The sequence below is a fragment of the Ranitomeya variabilis genome, chromosome 7 (assembly GCF_051348905.1).
Source record: "Ranitomeya variabilis isolate aRanVar5 chromosome 7, aRanVar5.hap1, whole genome shotgun sequence".
Lineage (NCBI taxonomy): Eukaryota > Metazoa > Chordata > Amphibia > Anura > Dendrobatidae > Ranitomeya > Ranitomeya variabilis.
In genome coordinates, this window is record NC_135238.1 from 44,099,473 (window position 1) to 44,126,557 (window position 27,085).

Consider the following 27,085-nt stretch of genomic DNA (forward strand, 5'->3'; position numbering starts at 1 on the left):
GGGGTACTGTTGTGAATTTGGATTCTGGGCTCCCCCGGTGGCTACTGGTGGAATTGAACTTGTGTCATCATCTGCTCTGTTCACCTGTTCCCATCATGATGTGGGAGTCGCTATATAACCATGCTTCTCTGTTAGTCTGATGCCGGTCAACAATGTTATCAGAAGCCTTCTGTGCATGTTCCTGCTCCTAGACAACTCCTAGATAAGTTGGACTTTCGTCCATGTTTGTTTTTGTATTTTTGGTTCCAGTTCACAGCTGTAGTTTCGTTACTGTGTCTGGAAAGCTCTTGTGATACAGAAATTGCCACTCTGGTGTTATGAGTTAATGCCAGAGTCTTAAAGGAATTTCTGGATGGTATTTTGATAGGGTTTTTCAGCTGACCATGAAAGTGTCCCTTCTGTCCTTCAACTATCTAGTAAGCGGACCTCAAATTTGCTAAACCTATTTTCATGCTACGTTTGTTGTTTCATCTTGATTCACCGCCAATATATGTGGGGGTCTTCTGTCTGCCTGTCGGGGAATTTCTCTAGAGGTGAGCAAGGACTGTATTTTCCTCTGCTTAGACTATTTAGTTCTCCGGCTGGCGCTGGGCATCTAGCGATCAATGTAGGCATGCTACCTGGCCACTTCTAGTTGTGTGATAGGTTTAGTTCATGGTCAGTTTAGTTCCCATCATCCAAGAGCTAGTTCTGATATATGCTGGGCTATGTCTCTTGCCATTGAGACCATGACAATCGCCTTACAGATGAACTGCAAGTTAGGAGGAGAGCTGTGGACAGTGGAGATGCCGGTACGTGTGTCCTTACACCTATACATGGCGAGAGGCTCGTCTCTCCCCCATGTGGCGAGGAGCAGTGAAACTTGACCCCTCCATGTGGCAATACCCATAATCCATGCACAGTAAAATCCAGTTGTCACCTATCCCTTCTCCGTGGTGTTGTTGAGGGAGGATCTGGAGTGACCCTTCATGGTTGACTCAGTGATTTTCAAATTGATCCACAGGGTGTTGCCGGCAACTGAGAATGACCAGATGGAGACATGTCTCTGTTTGGGGGGATCAATGTCAAATCCCAAGTTATACTTCAACCAATCAACATAAGAACACGCTCACAGTTTTCTTAACCTATAACGCTTCTTTCACACTAGCGTCGGTACTGGTCTGTCGCTAAGCGTCGGCGCGACGTACCGACGCACATTGTGAAAATTTGTCACGACGTGGGCAGCGGATGCAGTTTTTCAACGCATCCGCTGCCTATTCTAAAGTCTGGGGAGGAGGGGGCGGAGTTCCGGCTGCGCATGCGCGGTAGGAAATGGCGGATCCGACGTAAGAAAAAATGTTACATTGAACATTTTTTTCGTGCCGACGATCCGCCAAAACACGACGCATCCAGTGTGCGACGGATGGCCAGCCGTCGGCAATACAAGTCTATGGGCAAAAAATGCATCCTGCGGGCACATTTGCAGGATCCGTTTTTTCCCCAAAACGACGCATTGCGAAGGACGTCACACAACGCAAGCGTGAAAGTAGCCTAAGAATGCAGGAACAGCCTGTACGTCAAGGTCTCGTAGAAGAATACACCTTCACTCTCGTGCTCTTGTTCAAACTAGAACAATCAAGGTCTCATAACAACTATGAACTTTAGCCTAGTAACAGAATTTATCTCAAAACAGCAAAATGGAGTCGAAAAGCACAAAATGAAGCCTGCTTTAATTTTGATCTTGGTTTAACCCTTCACATTCCCCCCCCCCCCCTAGATAAATTTTGTTAACTAATATGCAGCATCAGAGGTACTATCCCAACCTATAAGCTTGAGGGGTACGGTCTTCACATGACCGGTGCCATGTTACCAGCCATGGCTGTTGCGGCGCACCCGTCCCCCCTGTATGCTACAATTTACGGATAACAATTTTTGATGACGGTGGAGGAGGTCTTTTGAAGATAGCCATACGCTTGGCTTCAGCATCTTCATCAGGTAACTTTGTGAAATTGGTGTAGAGAAGAGCAGGGGTGGCAACGCTTTTGGTATCATTAGTTGTTCTAGTGCAGAATTTCCTAATACATACAGAAATACACCAAAGAACAAAGCTTAGTATTACATACATAACAAGGATAAAGGCAGCGGTGTGTAACAAACTTTGCAAGATTCCAGCTATCCAGCCCCTAAGTCCCTTAAACCAATTGGCTGGATTAAGAAAGGAGAAGGTGTCTGCCCACCAACTGTCCTTATTACGGTCATTGTCTTTATCATATTGATCTCTGAGTCTTTGAATGTCTTCTAACTTTAACTTCATAGTGCTATTGGGATCTGTATGATGACCGCAAGCGGGTCCAATAACCAGACACATACCACCCTGTGCTGCTGTTAAGTAATCCAGTACTACAGTATGTTGATTAGTGACTATGATGAGTTGGTTTTGGACAGCAACAGTAGTATTAAGTATTATGCCCTTTATCTGCCACTAGTCTGTTTGACCAGCTTGCAGTGCGATGCATGGATCCACGTCGGTCTCCCTTCCAGCTTTACTGACATAGGAGTAATGAGGAGGACTTGGTAGGGACCGTCATACAAGGGTTCCAGTCCGTGTTTTCTGACATGCCTTTTCACGACCACAAAATCACCAGGCTTCAAGTTATAACAAATATCGGTTTCTGCTGAATCTGGAAGGGAAGAAGAAACTAGAGCATGGGTGTTAGCAAGATTTTTACTAAGCTGAATAACATATTGAACAGTACGGTCAGTTTCTTCTGATAACTGCTGAGACTGGAAATTTGCAACAGAGGACCTAGCACCAAACAGTATCTCATATGGGGACAGGCCATGTTTTGCCTTAGGGGTAGTACGAATGTGGTACAGTACAATGGGTTGGAGCTCTGGCCATGGAGCCGTAGTCTCCTGCATCATTTTGGTCAATTGTCCCTCCAGTGTGCCGTTCAGCCTCTCAACTTTCCCACTGGATTGTGGATGGTGCGGAGTATGGAGGGCTTCAGTGGATCCAAGCATTGTCAGAACCTCCTGATACACATGAGAAGAAAAGGCCGGGCCTTGGTCACTTTCAACGACTTCTTGAACACTATATCTGTATATAACTTCCATCACCAGTTTCTTTGCTGTAGTTTTTGCAGTCATGTTGGTAACGGAATGCTTCCGGCCAACTGGAGAACATGTAGACAACCACCAGACAATATTCATACCTTCCAGACTTAGACAACGTGATGTGGTCCACCTGGAGCCTTTGGAAAGGATAGTCGGGCTTAGCAAGATGCTTCGGGGGTACACGTTGAAGTTGACCAGGATTGCAGGTCTCACAGATATTACATACACGGTTGAGTGCTGTCAGGACTGTAGAAATACAGTTGTGGCCAAAAGTATTGACACCCCTGCAATTCTGTCAGATAATACTCAATTTATTCCTGAAAATGATTGCAATCACAAATTCTTTGGTATTATTATCTTCCTCTAATTTGTCTTAAATGAAAAAACACAAAAGAGAATGAAGCAAAAAGCAAAACATTGATCATTTCACACAAAACTCCAAAAATGGGCCAGACAAAAGTATTGGCACCCTCAGCCTAATACTTGGTTGCACAACCTTTAGCCAAAATAACTGCAACCAACCGCTTCCGGTAACTATCAATGAGTTTCTTACAATGCTCTGCTGGAATTTTAGACCGTTCTTCTTTGGCAAACTGCTCCAGGTCCCTGATATTTGAAGGGCGCCTTCTCCAAACTGCCATTTTTAGATCTCTCCACAGGTGTCCTATGGTATTCAGGTCTGGACTCATTGCTGGCCACCTTAGAAGTCTCCAGTGCTTTCTCTCAAACCATTTTCTAGTGCTTTTTGAAGTGTGTTTTGGGTCATTGTCCTGCTGGAAGACCCATGACCTCTGAGGATACCCAGCTTTCTCACACTGGGCCCTACATTATGCTGCAAAATTTGTTGGTAGTCTTCAGACTTCATAATGCCATGCACACGGTCAAGCAGTCCAGAGGCAGCAAAGCAACCCCAAAACATCAGGGAACCTCTGCCATGTTTGACTGTAGGGACCGTGTTCTTTTCTTTGAATGCCTCTTTTTCTCCTGTAAACTCTCCTGTAAAAAGCTCTACTTTTGTCTCATCTGACCAGAGAACATTCTTCCAAAACGTTTTAGGCTTTTTCAGGTAAGTTTTGGCCAACTCCAGCCTGGCTTTTTTATGTCTCGGGGTAAGAAGTGGGGTCTTCCTGGGTCTCCTACCATACAGTCCTTTTCATTCAGACGCCGACGGATAGTACGGGTTGACACTGTTGTACCCTCGGACTGCAGGGCAGCTTGAACTTGTTTGGATGTTAGTCGAGGTTCTTTATCCAACATCCGCACAATCTTGCGTTGAAATCTCTTGTCAATTTTTCTTTTCTGTCCACGTCTAGGGAGGTTAGCCACAGTGCCATGGGCTTTAAACTTCTTGATGACACTGCGCACGGTAGACACAGGAACATTCAGGTCTTTGGAGATGGACTTGTAGCCTTGAGATTGCTCATGCTTCCTCACAATTTGGTTTCTCAAGTCCTCAGACAGTTCTTTGGTCTTTCTTTTCTCCATGCTCAATGTGGTGCACACAAGGACACAGGACAGAGGTTGAGTCAACTTTAATCCATGTCAACTGGCTGCAAGTGTGATTTAGTTATTGCCAACACCTGTTAGGTGCCACAGGTAATTTACAGGTGCTGTTAATTACACTAATTAGAGAAGCATCACATGATTTTTGGAACAGTGCCAATACTTTTGTCCACCCCCTTTTTATGTTTGGTGTGGAATTATATCCAATTTGGCTTTAGGACAATTCTTGGTGTTTTTTCATTTAAGACAAATTAAATGAAGATAATAACAAAGAATTTGTGTTTGCAATCATTTTCAGGAAGAAACTGAGTATTATCTGACAGAACTGCAGGGGTGTCAGTATTTTTGGCCACAACTGTACCAGGGCTAGGGCCTGGTTTTTTCCTCAATGTGTGGGCCCATGTGCCCACGTGGCAATAGCAGGATACATCCGCTTAGTGGGACACACAAGTTGGTCCTTTTTCCAGAGACCATGTCCATACATGCTCCATCAGCCTTCCACTGCTTCACTTCTTCCTTTGGGGACATTCTCTGCATCGTCATTAAGCGGTCTTGTGGGGTCCGACAGAAAACCTCCATCTGTCATCGATCATCAGGTTCCTGTAGAGTCAGTGTTTCTTGTAACTGTTTACGCTGAGAGCATGTGGTCACCATAGTTGGTATGGTCGGTTCAACGGGTAGGAGAGCAGCAGCTTTTGCTTGCATATCCGCAAAGGCGTTGCCAACAGTCTGTGGACTGTTCCTAGGACCGTGCGCCTTAACTTTGATAATGGCTACCTGGGTAGGTAATTTGAATGAGTACATGAGGGTTTTAACAGCTTCAGCATTCTTCACTGGAGTCCTGGCGGTGGTAATAAACCCACGATTGGCCCATAGAGCTCCGAAATCATGAGCAATACCAAATACATACTGTGAGTCCGTGTATATATTAGCCCGCCTGTCTTTGGCCAGAACACATGCAGTAGACAGAGCCTGAAGTTCTGCTTCTTGTGCTGACTGTGAGGGAGGGAGTGCAGCTCCGTGCGCTACAGTGTCTTCCGTAGTAACAGCGTATCCGGTGTGGAATCTGCCAAACTCTTCAGCATATCTTGAACCATCCGTTTATAACACCAGATCAGGATTTGGAAGTGGATTTTGGAAGCTATCTCTTCAGTCAGGAGTTGGGAACAGTCATGTTGGAGGTAATCCTCATCACTGCCATCCTTCTTGGGGACCGGCAGTAAAGTAGCGGGGTTGATTGTAGTCAGGCAAAAGGAGTGAACACTGCAGCCGCAAGTGTCGTCGTACAGTCAAATGTTTTGGCTGTTGGAGTGTCAGTATTGCCGCAATATCATGTGGGGCAAAAATGTGCGTCTCATGTCCAAGAATTATGTCTGCAGTCTTGTCAAGCAACGAGTGAGTGGCGTGAACTGCCCTCATGCAACTTGGTGATGCACGGGCCACGGGGTCGAGGCGGGCTGAATAATAGCCCACAGGCCGTTGTCTATTGCCATGCGACTGTGTGAGTACCCCTGCTGCGTGTCCTTCATTCTCAGACACATACAAATGGAACGGTCGAGTATAGTCCGGGATGCCCAAGGCAGGGGCGGAAGCAATAAGCCGCTTTAATTCAGAGAAGGCACGATAAAGGCTTTCCATACAAACCGTTGATCTTTCCTTATAGTTCATATACCGTCTTTCAGGGCATTGTAGAAAGGTTGCATTATGCGGGATGCGTCCGGTATCCACTGACGACAATAAGTACATAGTCCAAGAAAATGCTGGAGTTCAGTCTCATCTTTTGGAAAAAGGAAGGGAGCTGACGGCTATTTTTCTTTCTTTTGTGAGGTGTCTGACACCCTGAAGGAGACAGTTACCCAAAAATATCACATGACCAAGGCAGAACTGAAGTTTCGAGGCCGAAACCCGACAGTTCAGATCTGCCAGATACTTGAGGAGGGGAACAGTGGCAGCAATGGCTTCCTGCTCTGTTCGTGCACACAACAAAACCTCATCCACATACTGGAGCAGCGTGACATAGCGATGGTCTAACTGCCAGGGTAAAAAACACTCGCCCATATTTTTTGCAAACTGATTGGGACTGTTTTGGGCCCCTTGTGGCATAACTGTCCACGTCAATTGTCGTCCCTGATAAGTGAATGCAAACAAACTGGCAGTCTGGGTGTAATGGAATGCTGAAGAAGGCATTGGCAAGGTCGATGACTGTGAACCAAGCAGCATTCTGAGGTATCTGGGACACAAGAGTATGTGGATTAGGCACCACCGGTGTTTACAGAACAGTAGCTGCATTAACTGCCCGTAGATCTTGTACCAGCCGGTACACATGGGGTTGGCCGGGTGGGGTCTTTTTCTTAACGGGAAACAAGGGTGTGTTACATGGGGAAACACAGGGTATCAGGGCACCATTATCGAGTAATGTTTGTATTTGCCCCTTGAGGCCCCGCTCCTGGTCATGTTTCAAAGGGTATTGATGGACTTTCGGAAAAGGGGCACCAGGTTTGAGAAACCCTTTTACTGTTTCTACAGACATTATTGGGGGTGATCTGGGCCTATCAGGGCCATCATTACCATGGGAAGGGCATGTAGGATACAGATCTCATTGTGTTCATCTGCATAAGGGTTATGTAACGTAAGAACCATCTGACCATCATCTTGGAATTGTATTCTGGAGCGGAACTGTGATAATAAATCTGCCCCCAGTAAATTTACCAGACATGTGGGAGAGATTATGAACTGGGCCGTGACCTCAGGGAAAGGTCCCACAGGGATGGGTTTTGTAATAGTATGTTTATTGGGTCTGCCATCTCTTCAGTATGGTCGATTATCAGGATTTTGAGGCTATCTGATTCTGAGTATCCCCCAGAGTTCCCAGTATTCAGGTTACGGGTGGAAGGGGGAACCTGAAGGTAGCATGGGTATGACAATCTCTCTGAAAGTGACCAGGCCGGCCACAGCGCCAGGACTTCAAGCGAAAATTGGCACGGCGGGGCTGGGGAGTGAGATTCCCAGACATAGGGTTAAAAGGGAAATTGGAGTAGGGAACTGAATTTGTGTAGGGGAGGAGGGCAGGAGCTGGAGTCTGTTGTGTGGGCCACTGATAAGGAACAGCTGCGTCCTTGTAGCTGGGGTGGGGGCTGAGGTTGGAGCAGGAATCGCTGTGGCTACTGGTTTAACCTTTGATTTCCCTGCTGATGCAGAGCGGGCTAAATTCTTCTGAAAACTTTTTACTATTTTCAATGCATCATCCGGAGTGGAAGGCTCGATACCAGGTCTGACTGACATTATTGCCTCTTTCAATTCAGATTTGAGGCCGGACATTAAAGCTGCCACAAAAAGGTGTGAATGGGCTTTATTATACAGTGAGAATCCCAAATCTTTAAACACTACCATAAGACGCCCATAAAACTTCTCGGCAGTCTCCTCCTTGTCCTGTGTGACATCTGTGAGGGAGGTAGCTTGGTCCGCTAATCTATCTTGTGCCCAAACTTTTAAAGCATTGCAGATATCAACACCACTCATATGTTCCCCGTCTAAATTCACATTATAGAATTATTAGGCAAGTTGTATTTTAGAGGATTATTTTTATTATTGATCAACACCTATGTTCTCAATCAGCCCAAAAGACTCGAATATCAAAGCTTAATATTTTTGGAAGTTGGAGTGGGGCTTTTATAGTTTTAGCTATCTTAGGAGGATATCTGTTTGTGCAGGTAACTATTACTGTGCAGAATTATTAGGCAACTTAATAAAAACCAAATATATCCCCATCTCACTTGTTTATTTTCACCAGAAAAAACAATATCACTGCACAAAATTTAGAAATAAACATTTCTAACATGCAAAAACAAAACCTCTAAAAATGAGTGACCAATATAGCCCCCTTTCTTTATGATGACACTCAGCAGCCTTCCATCCATAGATTCTGTCAGTTGCTTGATCTGTTTACGACCAACATTGCGTGCAGCAGCCACCACAGCCTCCAGACACTGCTCTGAGAGGTGGACTGTTTTACCTCCCTGTAGATCTCACATTTTATGAGGGACCACAGGTTCTCTATGGGGTTCAGATCAGGTGAACAAGGGGGCCATGTCATTGTTTTTTCTTCTTTGAGACCTTTACTGGCCAGCTACGCTGTGGAGTAGTTGGAGGCATGTGATGGAGCATTGTCCTGCATGAAAATCATGTTTTTATTGAACGATACCAACTTCTTCCTGTACCACTGCTTGAAGAAGTTGTCTTCCAGAAACTGGCAGTAGGTCTGGGAGTTGAGCTTCACTCCATCCTCAACCTGAAAAGATCCCACAAGTTCATCTTTGATGATACCAGCCCATACCAGTACCCCACCTCCACCTTGCTGGCGTCTGAGTAAGGAATGGAGCTCTCTGCTCTTTACTGATCCAGCCTCTGGCCCATCAAGAGTCACTCTCATTTCATCAGTCCATAAAACCTTTGAAAAGTCGGTCTTAAGATATTTCTTGGCCCAGTCTTGACATTTCTTTTTTCTTGTTCAAAGGTGGTCGTTTTTTAGCCTTCCTTACCTTGGCCATGTCCCTGACTATTGCACACCTTGTACTTTTTGTTACTCCAGTAACGTTGCAGCTCTGAAATATGGCAAAACTGGTGGCAAATGGCATCTTGGCAGCTTCAAGCTTGATTTTCCTCAATTCATGGGCAGTTGTTTTGCACCTTTTTTGCCCAGCACGCTTCTTGCGACGCTGTTGGCTATTTGCCATGAAACGCTTGATTGTTCAGTGATCACGCTTCAAAAGTTTGGCAATTTCAAGACCGCTGCATACCTCTACAAGACATCTCACAATTTCGGACTTTTCAGAGCCCGTCAAATCTCTCTTCTGACCCATTTTGCCAAATAATTAAGCACACCTTATATAGGGTTTTGATGTCATTAGACAACACCCCTCCTCATTACAGAGATGCACGTCACCTGATTTACTTAATTTGTAGTTGGCTCTCAAGCCTGAACAGCTTGGAGTAGGACAACATGTATAAAAAGTATCATGTGATCAAAATACAACTTGCCTAATAGTTCTGCACCCAGTGTATATATTCCTGAGGTACGTATCCTACCCAATCTTCCATCACCTCACCACACCTGATTCTAAGGGTACTGTCACACAGTGGCACTTTTGTCGCTACGACGGTACGATCCGTGACGTTCCAGCGATATCCATACGATATCGCTGTGTCTGACACGCAGCAGCGATCAGGGACCCTGCTGAGAATCGTACGTCGTAGCAGATCGTTTGGAACTTTCTTTCGCCACTGGATCTCCCGCTGTCATCGCTGGATCGTTGTGTGTGACACCGATCCAACGATGCATTCGCTTGTAACCAGGGTAAACATCGGGCTACTAAGCGCAGGGCCGCGCTTAGTAACCCGATGTTTACCCTGGTTGCCATCGTAAAAGTAAAAAAAAAACAAACCGTACATACTCACATACCGGTGTCCTTCAGGTCCCTTGCAGTCTGCTTCCCGCTCTGACTGACTGCCGGCCGGAATGTAAGAGCAGAGCACAGCGGTGACGTCACCACTGTGCTGTGCTTTCACTTTACGGCGGCACTCAGTCAGAGCGGGAAGCAGACGGCAAGGGACCTGACGGACATTGGTATGTGAGTATGTACGTTTTTTTTTTTTTTTACTTTTACGATGGTAACCAGGGTAAACATCGGGTTACTAAGCGTGGCCCTGCGCTTAGTAACCCTATGTTTACCCTGGTTACCCGGGGCCTTCGACATCGTTGGTCGCTGGAGAGCGGTCTGTGTGACAGCTCTCCAGCGACCACACAACGACTTTCCAACGATCACGGCCAGGTCGTATCGCTGGTCGTGATCGTTGGAAAGTTGCAGAGTGTGACAGTACCCTAACAGTGATCAAGATTTCAGGATATTTTGACTAAAAATAGAGTTACGATCACTGGTCAATCCGGAGTGTCCGTCCCTTATGAGGTACGGTTCGAACACTGGGCCCCCAACGGAACTACACCTCTATATGATTCCACCCAAGAATCACCCCACCATCGGGGACAACCTCACATCCTCTTTGCAGCAACAAACACAGGAAAACCACACCAGATGGTCAGTCTGAACAGTGTAACTGCCAACTTACCGTGGTTGTTGTGGGGGATGATCAGTCCCAATTTTCCAGTGCCTGTGTCTGGTCCGAGGGTCCTTTGTCTTATTCTCCTCCGGGGGGCAGAGGCGTCCCTGTTTGGGGACCCCACTTTTGGGCGCCAAGCTGTTGAGGGAGGATCTGGAGTTACCCTTCATGGTTGAGTCAGTGATTTTCAAATTGTCAAGGTCTCATAACAACAATGAACTTTAGCCTAGTAACAGAATTTATCTCAAAACAGCAAAATGGAGTCAAAAAGCACAAAATGAAGCCTGCTTTAATTTTTCTTAGTTTAACCCTTCACAGTGTAACTAATTTGTCACGTGCCCGCTCTCAGCACGTGACTTGGGCTGTGCCTGCAAGGGTTAATCTGTCTCCCCACTCTCAGTCCAGCATTCAACCTCTGTCCTATGCTCTAATGGGAGCATAAATCACACACAGACCCAGGCCACACACCCGCTCATACACGCTGCCACCACTCATCGAGCACACGGGCGATGAGTCTCGGAAATATTAATACTACCACTCATAAGGCTCACACACCTTAGGCTATGGATTCTTTTAGAACATTCAAGGTTCAACTTGTTAAAGTTTTATACTTTAATACAAAAAAGGTTCAGTGCTTACAGTAAGAAAAGGTATAAAAATATGATAATAAAGACATACAACTTATGCTAAACAGTATAAAAATAAACAGGAGAAAACTTACAGAAATCATCTAACTGGTAGTTTGCTTTGTGCTCCCTGAGGAAGGGGGGGGTGAATGGAGTTGGTGGAACACATGAGCGTCTCAGGCTGCCCTCACATGTGAACACGTTTTTTAGGTATACAGGTCTAATTTATAGCTTTGGTCTGGAGGTCAGGTTTCTAGACCAGCCCCTCAGGTTAATATCATAATTGCTTGTATTTTGATTGGTCCACGGCCGCGCCCCCCCAATCAATATATTCTTTTCTCTTGAGATCCTTTGTGTAACAGCGGTCACAGAGATACTATCAGGCCGTAATTAACATCTCTCTTTCAAGAGCTAGGAGATGTCAAATGTTACCTTTCTTCTTGGCTTCCAGCAGGACCCCCTGGTGAGGTTAGAGACAGAAGTCTACTTGTCTCAGGAAAATACACATTAACACCTGGGTGCGACCTGCAACTTTTCAAGACAGTTACATTAACTAATGTTACATTATTGCCATTATATAATGTATCTAGATGTGTGTGTGTGTGTGTATGTATATATATATACACAGCAGCACATGTACAAGAATCATGTACATGTGCTGCTGTGATTTTTTTATCTATATGATGCAGTTTGCAGCTTCACTCTCTCTCTCTCTCTCTCTCTCTCTCTCGAGAGAGAGAGAGAGAGAGAGAGAGAGAGAGAGATACACACACTAGATGGTGGCCCGATTCAAACGCATTGGGTATTCTAGAATATGTATGTAGTTTATTTATGAAGTTTTCAGAATAATGCAATTTATACACAGGATTCGGCCAGGCGCGACCAATTAGCGAAGCGTGGTACAAATTCCGCCCCAATTCGCGGGCGGCCGGGCGTGACCAATCAGTGAAGCCAGGGCCGGCTCCAGGTTTTTGAGAGCCCCGGGCGAAAGAGTCTGTGGGCCCCCCTCTTTAACACATACCACGATTCATGATGCACAAACACAGCAGAGAAATACACCACAGCCAAGTAGTATATAGCAATGTGGGCACCACATCCCTGTTTAAAAAAAAAAAAAAAAAGAATTAAAATAAAAAATAGTTATATACTCACCTTCCGGCGGCCCCCGGATCCAGGCCAGGCGTTTAGCGATGCTCCTCGCGACCCTCCGGTCCCAAGAATGCATTGTGGTCTCGCGAGATGATGACGTAGCGGTCTCACGAGACGGCTACGTCATCATCTCGCGAGAGCGCAGTGCATGGCCCGGAGCGTCGTGAGGAGCGGCAAAGGCGCCAGAAGGTGAGTATATCATTTTTTTTATTATTTTCAAGATTAGATCTTTTTACTATTGAAGCTGCATAGGCACACAGGGTTAATAGCAGTGTTAATGGACTGCGTTACACAGCGGCATAACACGGTGTAATGCAGCCATTAACCCTGTGTGAGCGCTGACTGGAGGGGAGTATGGAGGGGCGAATTCACGGCCGGACTGTGCCCGTCGCTGACCAATCAGCTGGTCGCTGACCAATATATTTTCAAAATAAAAGTTCAATTTCTTCAATGTAAATGTGGAAGGTTTAATCAACCCACTGTTCTGGGCGACGTTTCGGCTCCATCTGAGCCTTTCTCAAGATTATATATATATATATATATATATATATATATATATATATATATATATATATATATATATAATATATATTACACATATTTCACCACACCAGTGAATGTGGCTTTTTTTTTTTTTTTCTCAGCTGGATAAAGCAATAATTATTGGGATTGATTGCTACCACGACACCCTGCAGGGGAGGAGATCTATTGCTGGCTTTGTCGCGAGCACGAACAAGCAAATGACTCGGTAATGTATCTGCCACGTCCGGGTTCCTCATAGATTGCTGGCTCTTCACTCCGGCTAATGCAGAGAACTGGAGCAAGGACCCTGAGCGCCCCCTCCAGATACAGCCCCCATTGTACTGCAGCCCCAAGAAAAAACTAATTGCCCCTACGGTCTACAGCCACCATTGTACGCAGCCCCCAGAATAAACTGACTGCCCCTCCGGATACAGCCACCAGAACAAACTGATTGCCCCTCTGGATACAGCCACCATTGTACCACAGCCCCCAGAATAAACTAAATGCCCCTCCGTATACAGCCACAATTGTACCGCAGCCCCCAGAATAACCTGATTGCCCCCACGGTCTACAGCCTCCGCGCCCCTCAGCCCCGCACCCCAGAGTGGGCCGGCACTGATGCCATTGTGCCCCTGATGTCTTGTAGGCCCATAGCAGCCTATGAGATGGCGGCCTTATTCTGAATGAGCCCTAAGTAACCTCTGACCTTTGTATTTTAGCTGGTTTTCCCGATGCGTCGTCCAGGATCAGAGACAAGAGATTGTCGATGGCCTAAAAGTTTGTATGCAAGGTAAAAAATATAATAAAAAGTTCCAAATGTGCAGAACAAACATCTGGATGGATTTTCACTGTATAGAAGGGGAGTCTGGTGTAGGAGACCTCGGCGTAGATTTGTGCTACAATTTCTGCCATGTTTTAGTAAATGTGCCTGCTCCCCCAGCTTCTCCGAGAAGTGCCATGGCTGATAAAATAGTGGGGGACAAATCTCCCCTTTGTTTATAGCCGACACCAGGTAACTGTGCTGAGATTTGTGTGTCATAGACTGGTGCAGGTTCTGTTCGCAGCTGTATCCGTACACCATGTAGTGGCCATTCTTGGTACTGCAGCTGTATGAAATGTGATCGGAGCTGCAGTACTGAGAGCGGCCACTACACGGTGTACGGCGCTGCACACATCTGATGCAGGGGTGTCTGATCCCCACCGATCCGATGTCTGTGGCCTATAGCAGAATTTCAGTGCACCTATGGGCGGCCTTATTTACTGGTGTCACGATGTCATGATGACTTTTTTCTGTCTTTTCTTTATGTCCTTTCTCTTTCTCTAGCGGCGCTGCACGCATGGACCAAGACTAACGAAGGAAACCTGCCGCAGCGCATCATCATCTACAGAGACGGAGTAGGCGACGGGCAGCTCAAGACCTTAGTGAACTACGAGATCCCACAGTTCATTGATTGCATCAAGTCTGCTAAACAGAATTACAGGTGCGGCAGAGGTGGCCCCAAACCCTTATGGTTCCTGACACAATTTTAATTTTTGTACTTTTAGTATTAAAAAAACAAACAAAACCCTTTTTTTAATTTCTCCATCAATATATCTGTACGAGGACTTGTTCATTGCGGGATGAGTTGTAGTGTTGAATGACGCCATTCATTTTACCATAAAATGTACTGATGAATCGGAAAATAATTCCTAGTGGGGGGGGAAATGGTGGGAAAAAAAAAATTCTGCCATAGTTTTGTAGGTTTCATTTTTTGTTTGTTTGTTTGTTTTACAAAGTACCGTGTGCAGTGAAATGGCCTGACAATAAGATTCTCCGGACGATTACAGCGGCACCAAACTTCTCTACTGTTTTTTTTTGTTTGTTTTTTTTTTAAAAAGGAAGGAGAGCGTTGTTCCATCATCCTTCTATAGTCTAAATAATCAGAAGGAAGAGAAACTTCAAACTCCAGATGTTAAAAGATGTATAGTTAGAAGATATCTAAAGAAAAAACAGAGGAAAAAAAACCCAATCAAAAAGTCCACAGTAGTTAATATAAAATCATGAAAATGTTATTAAGTAATAATACATCAGATTTATAACCTGTATAGAGCAAATGCAATAGAAAATAATATTTAAAATGTATAAAGGGCGCACCTAACCATTAGAAATTCTATATTTAGTAGTTGCCACATATAACGTGCAAAAGACGTGGTAAAAAATTGTAAAAAAAAATATAAATGCATAAAAAATGTGATAACCACTAATGGGCACCGCTGACACAGTGATCTCATGCGGAAAATGCTAGTGTGCAAACAGTGTGCAAGCCAAAGTACATATGCAAGAGAGTTGAAATAGTAATTAGGCTGAACTGTACAAAAATACCACTAGGTGTCGCTGTTGATAACAGCAAGTGTTGGCACACGGGAAAAGAGATTGATAGTAATAAGAAAACATAATGCGGTCATGATAGACATGTACTTACTATGCTCTTAAGATCCCGGTTTCCTGGATGGCGCCTGACGAAGGCAGCGTGCCGAAACGCGCGTTGGGGAGGGCGCCATCCAGGAAACCGGGCTCTTAAGAGCATAGTAAGTACTAGGGTTGAGCGAAACGGGTCGGCCATTTTCAGAAGTCGCCGACTTTTGGCAAAGTCGGGTTTCATGAAACCCGACCCGACCCCTGTGTGGGGTCGGCCATGAGGTCGGCGATCTTCTGAATCTGGTATCAGAATTCCGATACCGAGTTCCGATATGTTTGCGATATCGGAAATCAGTATCGGAATCCACATTTACGTGTAAAATAAAGAATTAAAATAAAAAATATTGATATACTCACCTCTCCGACGCAGCCTGGACCTTACCGCTGGTAACCGGCAGCCTTCTTTGCTTAAAATGAGCGCGTGAATGGCCTTAGATGACGTCACGGCTTCTGATTGGTCGCGGCCGCCCATGTGACCGCCACGCGACCAATCACAAGCCGTGACGTAATTCTCAGGTCCTAAATTCCTACCAATCACAAGCCGTGACGTAATTCTCAGGTCCTAAATTCCTAGAATTAGGAATTTAGGACCTGAGAATTACGTCACGGCTTGTGATTGGTCGCGTGGCGGTCACATGGGCGGCCGTGACCAATCAGAAGCCGTGACGTCATCTAAGGCCATTCACGCGCGCATTTTAAGCAAAGAAGGCTGCTGGTTCCCTCGGTAAGGTGCAGGCTGCGTCGGAGAGGTGAGTATATCAATATTTTTTATTTTAATTCTTTATTTTACACATTAATATGGATCCCAGGGCCTGAAGGAGAGTTTCCTCTCCTTCAGACCCTGGGAACCATAGTATCCCATTGCACTGCATTGGGTTTCGTGTTTCGGGCCGACCCCGACTTTTTTATATGATCGGCTGATTTCACTCGTCGGGTTTCGTGAAACCCGACCCGATCCTATAAAAATAAAAGTCGCTCAACCCTAGTAAGTACATGTCTATCATGACCGCATTATGTTTTCTTATCGATCTCTTTTCCCGTGTGCCAACACTTTCTGTTATCAACAGCGACACCTAGTGGTATTTTTGTACAGTTCAGCCTAATTACTATTTCAACTCTCTTGCATATGCACTTTGGCTTGCACACTGTTTGCACACTGGGGTCTAAGGGGTAACGTTTCTCCTTATGGAGAGTGACATACCAGCTGGCTTGTCAAGGTAAGGAGGCTTATTCGCCGTGCAATGCTCCTCTGGGAATTTATATATGCAAATTGCCTCTGCTGAAAAAAAGAGGACGAGGGCCAACAGCCCGAAACACCGTGTCTGCGAATTGAGATACTGATTTGGCTTTTATCCTAAGTCATATTGCACGACTCGTTAAAGGGTTGATTGTGACTTGTAGGATCGCTACGTCCAATAGGTGGCGCTATAGAGTTAAGTCGTGTTTTTTTCAGCAGAGGCAATTTGCATGTTTGCACACTAGCATTTTCTGCATGAGATCACTGTCAGCGGTGCCCATTAGTGGTTATTAAATTATTTTTTATGCATTTATATTTTTTTTACTATTTTTTACCACGTCTTTTGCACTTTATATGTGGCAACTACTAAATATAGAATTTCTAATGGTTAGGTGCGCCCTTTATACATTTTAAATATTATTTTCTATTGCATTTGCTCTATTCATGTTATAAATGTGATGTATTATTACTTAATAAAATTTTCATGATTTTATATTAACTACTCTGGTTTTTTTCTTTGTTTTTTTCTTTGGCTAATTTTCCCAATTAATAGTGAAGGGCAGTCTTGCTCCCTTAACAGATACTATCACACTACATAGCGGTACTACTAGTATTATTATTATTATCATCACCACTATTACTATCATATTCCATGCTATGTAGCCGTATTTGTTAGTTCTATATGAAAAATTATTTTCTCGATCTAGGGTGGCACCCTCGTTCTGGTATTTTTTAGAAGATAACTGTCTGTTACAGAGGCCTGGAGGAAAGACCGTTCCTTGTGTCCTTACAGGGACCCAGGAAGGGGCTTAAAGTGCCGCTGGTGATGGAATCCGTCTTGTGGTTGTTGTGGAATCTTCATTTTCAGTTTTGAGTGAATGATCTGCTCGTGCCCAGGGGTGGTCTGTGGGGGCTTCATGTGGTGCTCTGATTAGGTATTCATAATGCAGACTGCTGACAGATCACTGATCCCTCAAAAAAAAATCCATTTTGAAATGGCACCTGCGCAGTAGCATCTATTTGTGTCTGTAGAGGAGATCCGATAGCTGCCACTGCACATGCACAGATGGCGCCATCTTGGAGGAGGATTTTTTTTTTTTCTCGGGCTAGCAGGGGCAGCACACAATCTAGAAATGTACAAGCGTCTAGGAAATTGATCCGCAGTACGTCTCGCGTACACTCACGTGCCATGGCGTCTCTGAGCTCCATTTCTCGTTCTCCCTCAACAGATGTTGGTAGTGAACTCTATTCTGAGTATGAATTGGACGTCTCCTTAGATCCCGTTTCGCCAGACTTTCAGAGGACTGTTGATTCTCTGAGGCCGTCAACCAAAATCTGGAGGTTGATGAAGACTCCAGCTCTGTGCCGGATCACGCTGTGTGCTTCAAATAAGCTAAGCGTCCTCATAGACCATTAACCATTCACCCGGAGTTTCGGGATATAGTTAATCTACACAGGGAGGGACCGGATAAGTGCTTTACAAGACAAAAACCGCTTGAGGCGAAGTACCCTTTCTCAGCAGATCTCAGAAAGGATTGGGCCGAGTCCCCTGCAGTAGACCTGCCAGTCTCTCACCTGGCATCCAAAACCCTTCTATCCCTGCCGGACGGATCATCTATTAAAAATCCCACAGGCTACCAGGTAGAAAATTTGGCTCGATCTGTCTTCGATGTCTCAGGTGCGGCTCTATATCCTTCCTTCGCTGCCGTGTGGGTAGGTAAAGCAATGGTTTCTTTGTCGGAGACCTTGGCTAATTCTATTCAGAGCAGTAATCTTCCTCCAGGAGCAGCGCAGCTGGCTAGCCATATTTCTCAGGCAGGAGATTACCTGGTACACGCTTCTTTGGATGTGGCCAACTGTGCGACTCTATCGGCGGCAAATGCCATCATGATCAGAATATCTTTATGGCTCAGAGAATGGAAGGCAGATTCTGCATCAAAAAAGTCTGACATCTCTTCCTTACTAGTGTGGGTGTTTGTTTGGAAAGAAACTGGATCAGCTTATCTCTGATGGTACCGGAGGAAAGAGCAAATTTCTTCCCCAGCAGAGGCTTAGGCGTCCTTTTCGGCGTCAACAACAAATCCTTTTCCGATCCTTTCTTGCCAATCCAGATTGGTCCAATCCCACTACCTCTTCAGGATCAGGACGCTCTCCTCACACAGAGGACCCCAGGCATCCAATCAGCAATGGAAGGGCCAGACCAAACAGTCTGGATTTAAGGGAACTAGGTCCCACAGATTTTCCTCCCAATGACTCATGGGTTTATCCAGTCGACACCAGCAAGGTAAGCGGTCACCTACTTCTGTTTCACCAGGTTTGGCTCTGTCGTTCACGACGAATGGGTCACAGACCTGGTGTGTTCCGGATACAAAATAGATTTTTCTTCGAATCCCCCGACTCGTTTCTTTCCTTCCCAACTTCCAGCAACAAGGGCAAAGACTCTTTCCCGAGCCATAGACTCTTTGCGCCGCAATGGCGTCATTGTTCCGGTGCCGGAAAACAAAAGGTTTGAGGGATTCTACTCCAACCTATTACCGTATATACTCAAGTATAAGCCGACCCGAGTATGAGCCGACCCCCCTAATTTTGCCACAAAAAAATGGGAAAACTTATTGACTCGAGTATAAGCCTAGGGTGGAAAATACAGCAGCTACCGGTGAATTTCAAAAATAAAAATAGATGCTCCATACCGTTCATTATTGCCCCAAAGGAGGTTCCATATAAAGCTGTGCCATATATAATGCTCCATACCGTTGATTATTGCCCCATAGATGCTCCATATATAGCTGTGCCATATAGAATGCTCTGCACTGTTCATTATGGCCCCATAGATGCTCCATATAAAGCTGTGCCATATGCAATGCTCTGCACCATTCATTATGGCCCCATAGATGCTCCATATAAAGCTGTGCCATATACAATGCTCTGCACTGTTCTTTATGGCCCCATAGATGTTCCTTATAAAGCTGTGCCATATATGCTCTATAGCGTTCATTATGGCCCCATAGATGCTCCTTATAAAGCTGTGCCTTATATGCTCTGCACTGTTCATTATTGCCCCATAGATGCTCCTTATAAAGCTGTGCCTTATATGCTCTGCACTGTTCATTATTGCCCCATAGATGCTCCTTATAAAGCTGTGCCATATATGCTCTGCACTGTTCATTATTGCCCCATAGATGCTCCTTATTAGGCTGTGCCCTATATGCTCTGCACTGTTCATTATTGCCCCATAGATGCTCCTTATAAAGCTGTGCCATATATAATGCTCTGCACTGTTCATTATGGCCCCACAGATGCACCTAATAAAGCTGTGCCTTATATGCTCTGCACTGTTCATTATTGCCCCATAGATGCTCATTATAAAGCTGTGCCATATATGCTCTGCACTGTTCATTGTTGCCCCATAGATGTGCCATATAAATCTGTGCCATATATAACGCTGCTGCTGCAATAAAAAAAAAAAAAAACACATACTCACCTCTCTTGCTTGCAGCTCCTCAGCGTCCCGTCCCGGCGTCTCTCTGCACTGACTGTTCAGGCAGAGGGCGGCGCACACACTATATGCGTCATCGCGCCCTCTGACCTGAACAGTCAGAGCCAGAGGACGGGAAGACAGAGCGGCGCCCGGCGGTTGGAACGTGGACAGGTGAATATAAAATACTCACCTAGTCCCGGCGCTCCTGACGCTGTCCCTGCCTGTCACACTGTCTTCGGGTGCCGCAGCCTCTTCCTCTGTCAGCGGTCACTGGCACCGCTGATTAGAGAAATGAATATGCGGCTCCAACCCTATGGGAGTGGAGTCCATATTCATAACTTTAATGAGCGGTCCCACGTGACTGCTGAACAGGGGAAGAGCTGCGGCACCCGACGACAGTGTGACACGCAGGGACAGCGTCAGGAGCACCGGGACTAGGTGAGTATGCGACAATCCTCTCTCCCCCTCACCCGCTGACCGTGACTCGAGTATAAGCCGAGAGGGGCACTTTCAGCCCAAAAATTTGGGCTGAAAATCTCGGCTTATACTCGAGTATATACGGTAGTTGTCCCAAGAAAGGACGGAAAAGTGAGACCCATAGTAGACCTCAAACTTCTAAACAAGTTTGTCAAGGTCCATCATTTCCACATGGAGTCTCTTCGTTCGGTCATAACCTCAAGTGAAAAAGGGGAGTTTCTAGCATCCATCAATTATTCGATATGCTTATCTGGACATCCCGATTCCCCCACCCCCAAAAGTTCCTGCGTTTCACCATTCGCGAACTGCATTTTCAATTCACAGCCTTGCCCTTCGGCCTCGCTACTACTCCCAGGGTTTTCACAGGGCGGCTGTCATGTCCATTCTGCACTCTCGGGGCCTGGTCGTCCTGCCCTGTCTGGACGAACTCTTGGTCAAGGGTCCGTCTTTCCACGACTGCACGGAGTCCGTTCGTATCACTTGAGATACTCTTTCTCGTCTAGGTTGGCTGATAAACTTAGCCAAGTCTTCCCCCGTTCCAGCTCAGCAGATATCCCCTTTTTAGGCATGATCCTGGACACCTCGCGAGGGTTGGTGATTCTCCCTCAAGACAAGGTCCTAGCCCTTCAGCAAGGAGCCCCCACACTTTTTCAGTTATCCCCTCATTCCATCCCCTTTGCGATGAGGGTACTCTAGAAAATGGTGGCAGCATTGGAAGCGGTTCCTTTCGCACAGATGCACCTCCGGCCCCTACAGCATGCTCTTCTAGCCGCTTGGGACAGGAACCCTTTCTTCCTCGACTTCCGGTGCCGCCTATCCCCGCGGGTCAGGCAAACTCTCAGATGGTGGACATTGAGTTCTTCCCTCAACCAGGGAAAGTCCTTTTTGCCGGTCCAATGGCTAGTGGTGACTACTGATGCCAGTCTTCTGGGCTGGGGAGCAGTTTTTTTGTCACCACATCGCTCAGGTCCGCTGGTCATCTCAGTAATCGAAACTGCCAATCAATGTCTTGGAAATCCGAGCGATATGGCTAGCGCTACTGCAGTTTCATTATCTCCTAGCTGGTCACCCAATCCGAATTCGATCGGACAACACCACGGCTGTGGCATACATCAAGCATCAAGGGGATACCCGCAGCAGGGAGGCCATGTGTGTAGTAACTTGCATTCTCAGCAGTGCACACACCAGGCTTGGAAAACTGGGCGGCAGACTTCCTCAGCCGCCAGGGTCTCGCCTCGGGGGAGTGGGAACTTCCAACATATCTGTCTTTTTTGGGGGACCCCGGATGTGGATCTGATGGCGTCCAGACTGAACGTCAAAGTCTCCAGGTTTTTAGCTCTGTCTTGAGTTCCAAGAGCCATAGGAGCGGGTGCTCTGGTTCTTTTGTGGTGCCAGTTCCGTTTTCTGTACGTTTTTCCCCCGCTGCCGCTTCTTCCGAGAGTCATCTGGAAGTTCAAGGCGGAAGGGGTTCCAGTGATCCTGGTCGCTTCGGATTGGCCATGCCGGTTGTGTTTCGCAGATTTGGTGTGCCTAGTCGCCGATGTACCCTGGCAACTGCTGGTTCGTTCAGATCTGCTCTCCCAGGGACTGATTTACCACCAGAACATGGCGGCCCTGTGTTTAACGACTTGGCCGATGAATCCTGGATTCTAGCCCAGGCTGGTTTTTCACAACGGGTCACGTCCACAATGATCAGTGCTTGTAAGCCTGCGTCGGTACACATTTATCACCGTACCTGGAAGACATGTTTTGCTTGGTGCAAGGCTCATGGACGTCTTCCCCCTCATCTTCTCTATTCCCACCATTTTGGAGCTCCTACAGACCAGCCTGGACTCAGGCCTGGCGCTCGGCTCGCTCAAGGGCAAGATATCCGCCTTATCGGTCTTATTCCAACGAAGGATTGCAACAATACCTCAGGTGAAGAAGTTCATTTAGGGGGTTACACATGTGCTTCCCCCCCCCCTATCGCATGCCTTTAGACCTTTGGGACCTTAACTTTGTCCTTTTAGTCTTACAGGAAGCTCCTTTTGAACCGCTTCAGGACATTTTGCTCACCTTGCTATCCTGGAAGTTGTTTTTCTTGTTTCAATCACATCAGTAAGGCGGGTTTCGGAGCTGGCTGCTCTGTCCTGTCGGGCGCCTTTCCTTATTTTCCATCTGGACAAGGTTGTCCTCAGGCCGTCCCCATCCTTTTTGCCCAAGGTTGTCTCATCCTTTCAACTTAATGAGGACGCTGTTCTTCTTTCATTTTGTCCGACTCCAGTCCACATGGTGGAAAAGGCTTTCCATACTCTGGATGTAGTCAGAGCTCTGAGAAGGTATATCTCGAGGATGGTGTCCTTCCAAAGGTCGGATTTCTTGTTCGTGTTCCTGAGGGTCACAGGAAGGGTCTAGCCGTTTCGAAGGCCATGATGGCTACATGGATACGTTCCACCATTCAGGAGTCCTACAGCATCAGAGATAAGCCTATCCCAACGGGCATCAGAGCACACTCCGCTCGGTCAGTGGGTGCTTCTTGGGCCATTCGGCATTGGTGGAGCAGGTCTGTAAAGCCGCAACTTGATCCAGCTTACATACTTTCTCGAAGCACTATAATGGTCATACTCAAACTTTGGCTGATTTGCTTAATTATTGTATTGTTAATGTTGTTACTTATGACTGTTGTGTTTGAAACTGTTAAGCTGTAAAGCGCTGCAGAATATGTTGGCGCTATATAAAGATTATTACTAGTATGCGGGGAAAAATTCTGCAGGCTGTGGTGGCACACATCTAGACAGTTGTTACGTGAAGCCTGATGTTTTCGGTTGTTGTTTCCCACCCAGTGACTGCTTTGGGACGTTCCATGGTCCTGTATCCCCCAACTAGGCTAAGGAGAAACAGAGGTTTTTGTGTACTCACCATAAAATCCTTTTCCCCGAGCCACTCATTGGGGGACACAGCACCCAACCTGTTAGCCTAATGGCTTGTGCTTGTTCCTTTTTTTGACATGTTGTTGTACTCTTATGTATTATTAATGTTCTCCTACTGCTTTTGCACTGAACTGGTTCTCTGGGAGCCAGCACGAGGGTGTATACTGCAGGGGAGAAGCTAACTTTCTTTGTATTAACTTGGTGTCGGCCTCCTAGTGGCAGAAGCATACACCCATGGTCTGTGTCCCCCAATGATTGGCTCGGAGAAAAGGATTTTACGGTGAGTACACAAAAATACCCAGTTTTTAACCACTAAAGTATACATAAAAAACCTTACAAGTTTGCTATCACCATAATTGTACTGACCTGAAGAATCATGTTGAACAGCAACAAAACAAAATCCAATGATGGAATTCCTCTTTAAGAAGCCGGTTTGTAGTTGCCATCGTTCCCATTAGATCAGTTTTAGGAGGACGTCCATTATCACATTGGCAAGTTAATGGGAGCCGCTCTGCTCACTTCTGCTGTGTTTTTGGTTTTTGTAGATGCTTCTCATCAATCAAAGAAATTTTTTTTTGTTTTGTTTTTTTAGCCCAAGACTAACCGTGGTGGTGGTGAAGAAAAGAATAAATGCCAGATTCTTTGCCAATATGGGCGGCCGGCTCCAGAATCCACCACCGGGAACAATCGTTGATAGTGAAGTCACCAGACCTGAATGGTTAGTACATATGTGCCCAGAATAAGTATGGAGGGAGGACTAGTAATGTCTGAAGTGTGACTCCTGGGAGACCCCCACCTTACTTCAGACCCCACACTGGGAGATGTCTGGCAGTCAAGTAAATGAGGATGAGCTGCAATACCAGACACTGCCACATAAAAAGAGTAGCGCTGGTTTCTGATTTCAGACACCCCCTTTAATCCAGATCAAGGGAAAGTGGACACTAGGAGGTATTTTACTGTAAACCCCCCGACGTTTTAAATATTTCCATAGATCTCTGTTCCTATGGGCTCCTTGGTCGGGAGGCTCAAACATAGTGTGCTCAGTATCTTAAAGGGGTTGTCTATTACATGTAAAAAAAAAATTAGCCAATGGGGGGGTCTTAAATGAAAAAAAGCCCCCTACCGGACCCCTGACATTCCTCTGTGATACAGATCAATCCTCTTCCTGCTGAGACAGAATGTGATCGCTGAAGGGCATCAGTCATCACTAACTGGCTGCAGCGGTCACTTTGTGTTCCTTGCTGGAAGAAGTGCGGAGACTCTCAGGGATGGGAGGACACAGGCAGCGTTACAAAGAAGTGGTGGGGCTCTTGTATCTTTTTGAACTTTAAGACACCTTTGGGCCCAATCTTAATATAACATATACTGGACATCCCCTTTAATAAAGTGACCAGCAGCGATCTGACCGATGCTCTCAGCAATTAATCCATACTTCTTCTGTAAAGTCTCCGGAACAGAACTTGCTCAGAGGAGGCATGGACTTTAGGGCAACCACAAAAAGCTTAGCCAAATCCATTGTTCACGGACTTTCCTGAGTTTCCATAGTTGTCAGGTTAAACTGAAAGAAATGGAGTACAAGTCAGTATGTATGGAAGCTAGGAGCATGTTCACACGGGCCATCAATACAGAACAAAGACAGAAAATATCCTGCTGTAAGTAGAAGCAATCGTGCATATGGATAACACTGGGTATTTAATAAACACTGATTTTATAAAAGAAAAGTGAAAGCCATCCCAGCAACGTCAGTGTGCCCGAGTTCGGGATGGTGTTGACGAAGCACCCGATGTTCTCTATATCCACTACGCCTTTTACTTACAGAAGGTATTTATTGTGTTTGTTTTGGGACTTAGAGTTGCCAGGTTGCTCTCGATAGATTAGTGATGGCTGACACCATCGTCTATAAACCATTAACGCCCGTGTTGTCTGCTTCCGCCAAGGTATGACTTCTTCATCATCAGCCAGTCTGTGAGACAAGGGACCGTCTCCCCCACACATTACAACGTGGTGTACGACACCGGAGGCCTGAAGCCCGACCACATGCAGCGCCTGACCTACAAGCTCTGCCACCAGTACTATAACTGGCCTGTACGTAGTTACTGGGAGATTACTGGAGAAGGGACTTCAGGAGTCCTGCCTGTTCACTGTTTTTTTTTTTCCTCTTAGGGTGTCATCAGAGTTCCAGCACCGTGTCAGTACGCCCACAAGCTGGCCTTCCTGGTCGGGCAAAGCATCCACAGAGAGCCCCACAATTCTCTGTCCAGTCTCCTGTACTACCTGTAGAAATTGTGCAGGGCTGGGGATTGTTCAAGTGTCTGGTTTGAATTTAAGTTTTTACTACCTGTAGAAATTGTGCAGGGCTGAGGATTGTTCAAGTGTCTGGTTTGAATTGAAGTTTTTGAAAAAATTGGCAGAGTTGGAAAAGCCAAAAGTAGCAGCAACCAAATTGTAGCTGTCATATATATTTATTTTCTTTACTTTTATTTTATTAATTGGAAATTATATTGGTTAATGTTGACAAAAGGTTTAATAAAATAGTTATGTTCTGGCTTCTCAATCATCCGATGTTTATTAGACTTGAGATTTTTCTGCTAATTTTGCAGAGGAGCTAGGTTGTTCCAATAAAATCTTCCATCTTTCAGCCAAAGAGAAATCATCCATCCTTCGGTATCGGAAGAGCCAGGGTGCACAATACTTGCCTTTTTGTAAGAGCAAAGTGGCTTCTTTAGAGCTGAACCAACATTTCTAGGCATCCATTCAAAATCAGACTTTCTCCTTCGCCTCATTGGGGGACACAGCCCGTGGGTGTATGCTGCTGCCAGTAGGAGGCTGACACTAAGTGATACACAGAAAGTTCGCTCCTCCCCTGCAGTATACACCCTCCTGCTGGCTCTCAGCTCCTCCCCTGCAGTATACACCCTCCTGCTGGCTCTCAGCTCCTCCCCTGCAGTATACACCCTCCTGCTGGCTCTCCGCTCCTCCCCTGCAGTATACACCCTCCTGCTGGCTCTCAGCTCCTCCCTTGCAGTATACACCCTCCTGCTGGCTCTCGGCTCCTCCCCTGCAGTATACACCCTCCTGCTGGCTCTCAGCTCCTCCCCTGCAGTATACACCCTCCTGCTGGCTCTCAGCTCCTCCCCTGCAGTATACACCCTCCTGCTGGCTCTCAGCTCCTCCCCTGCAGTATACACCCTCCTGCTGGCTCTCAGCTCCTCCCCTGCAGTATACACCCTCCTGCTGGCTCCCAGCTAACCAGTTCTTGCTTAGTGTCCGTAGGAGGCACATGGGTCTGGTTCAGACCCTAACGTTTTTATTTTATTTTTTACTTTTCTGTACATTTTTATTTTTTAAAGGGCCACTGTCGCCCCCCTCCAGCCGTTATAAACTAAAAGAGCCACCTTGTGCAGCAGTAATGCTGCAGTCTAACAAGGTGGCTCTTTTAGTTTATGATTCAGTTATTCCCTCAATAAAGCGTTTTAAAGTTTGTACAAAATAACCTGTCCTCAGACCTGGAGGCGG

At 46.0% G+C, this 27,085-nt stretch overlaps 1 protein-coding gene across 1 annotated transcript in view; it reads left to right on the forward strand.

Moving 5' to 3' along the window:
- Nucleotides 1-26,123, forward strand: part of LOC143786205 (piwi-like protein 1) — a 98,528-nt gene extending 72,405 nt beyond the window's left edge. The window contains exons 11-17 of the mRNA XM_077275493.1: nt 726-791; nt 13,133-13,236; nt 13,730-13,800; nt 14,335-14,491; nt 24,162-24,287; nt 25,507-25,654; nt 25,733-26,123. Coding sequence (XP_077131608.1) covers nt 726-791; nt 13,133-13,236; nt 13,730-13,800; nt 14,335-14,491; nt 24,162-24,287; nt 25,507-25,654; nt 25,733-25,849 — 789 coding nt within the window. The 3' untranslated portion in view covers nt 25,850-26,123. The remainder of the gene's footprint in view (nt 1-725; nt 792-13,132; nt 13,237-13,729; nt 13,801-14,334; nt 14,492-24,161; nt 24,288-25,506; nt 25,655-25,732) is intronic.
- Nucleotides 26,124-27,085: the final 962 nt, after the last annotated feature.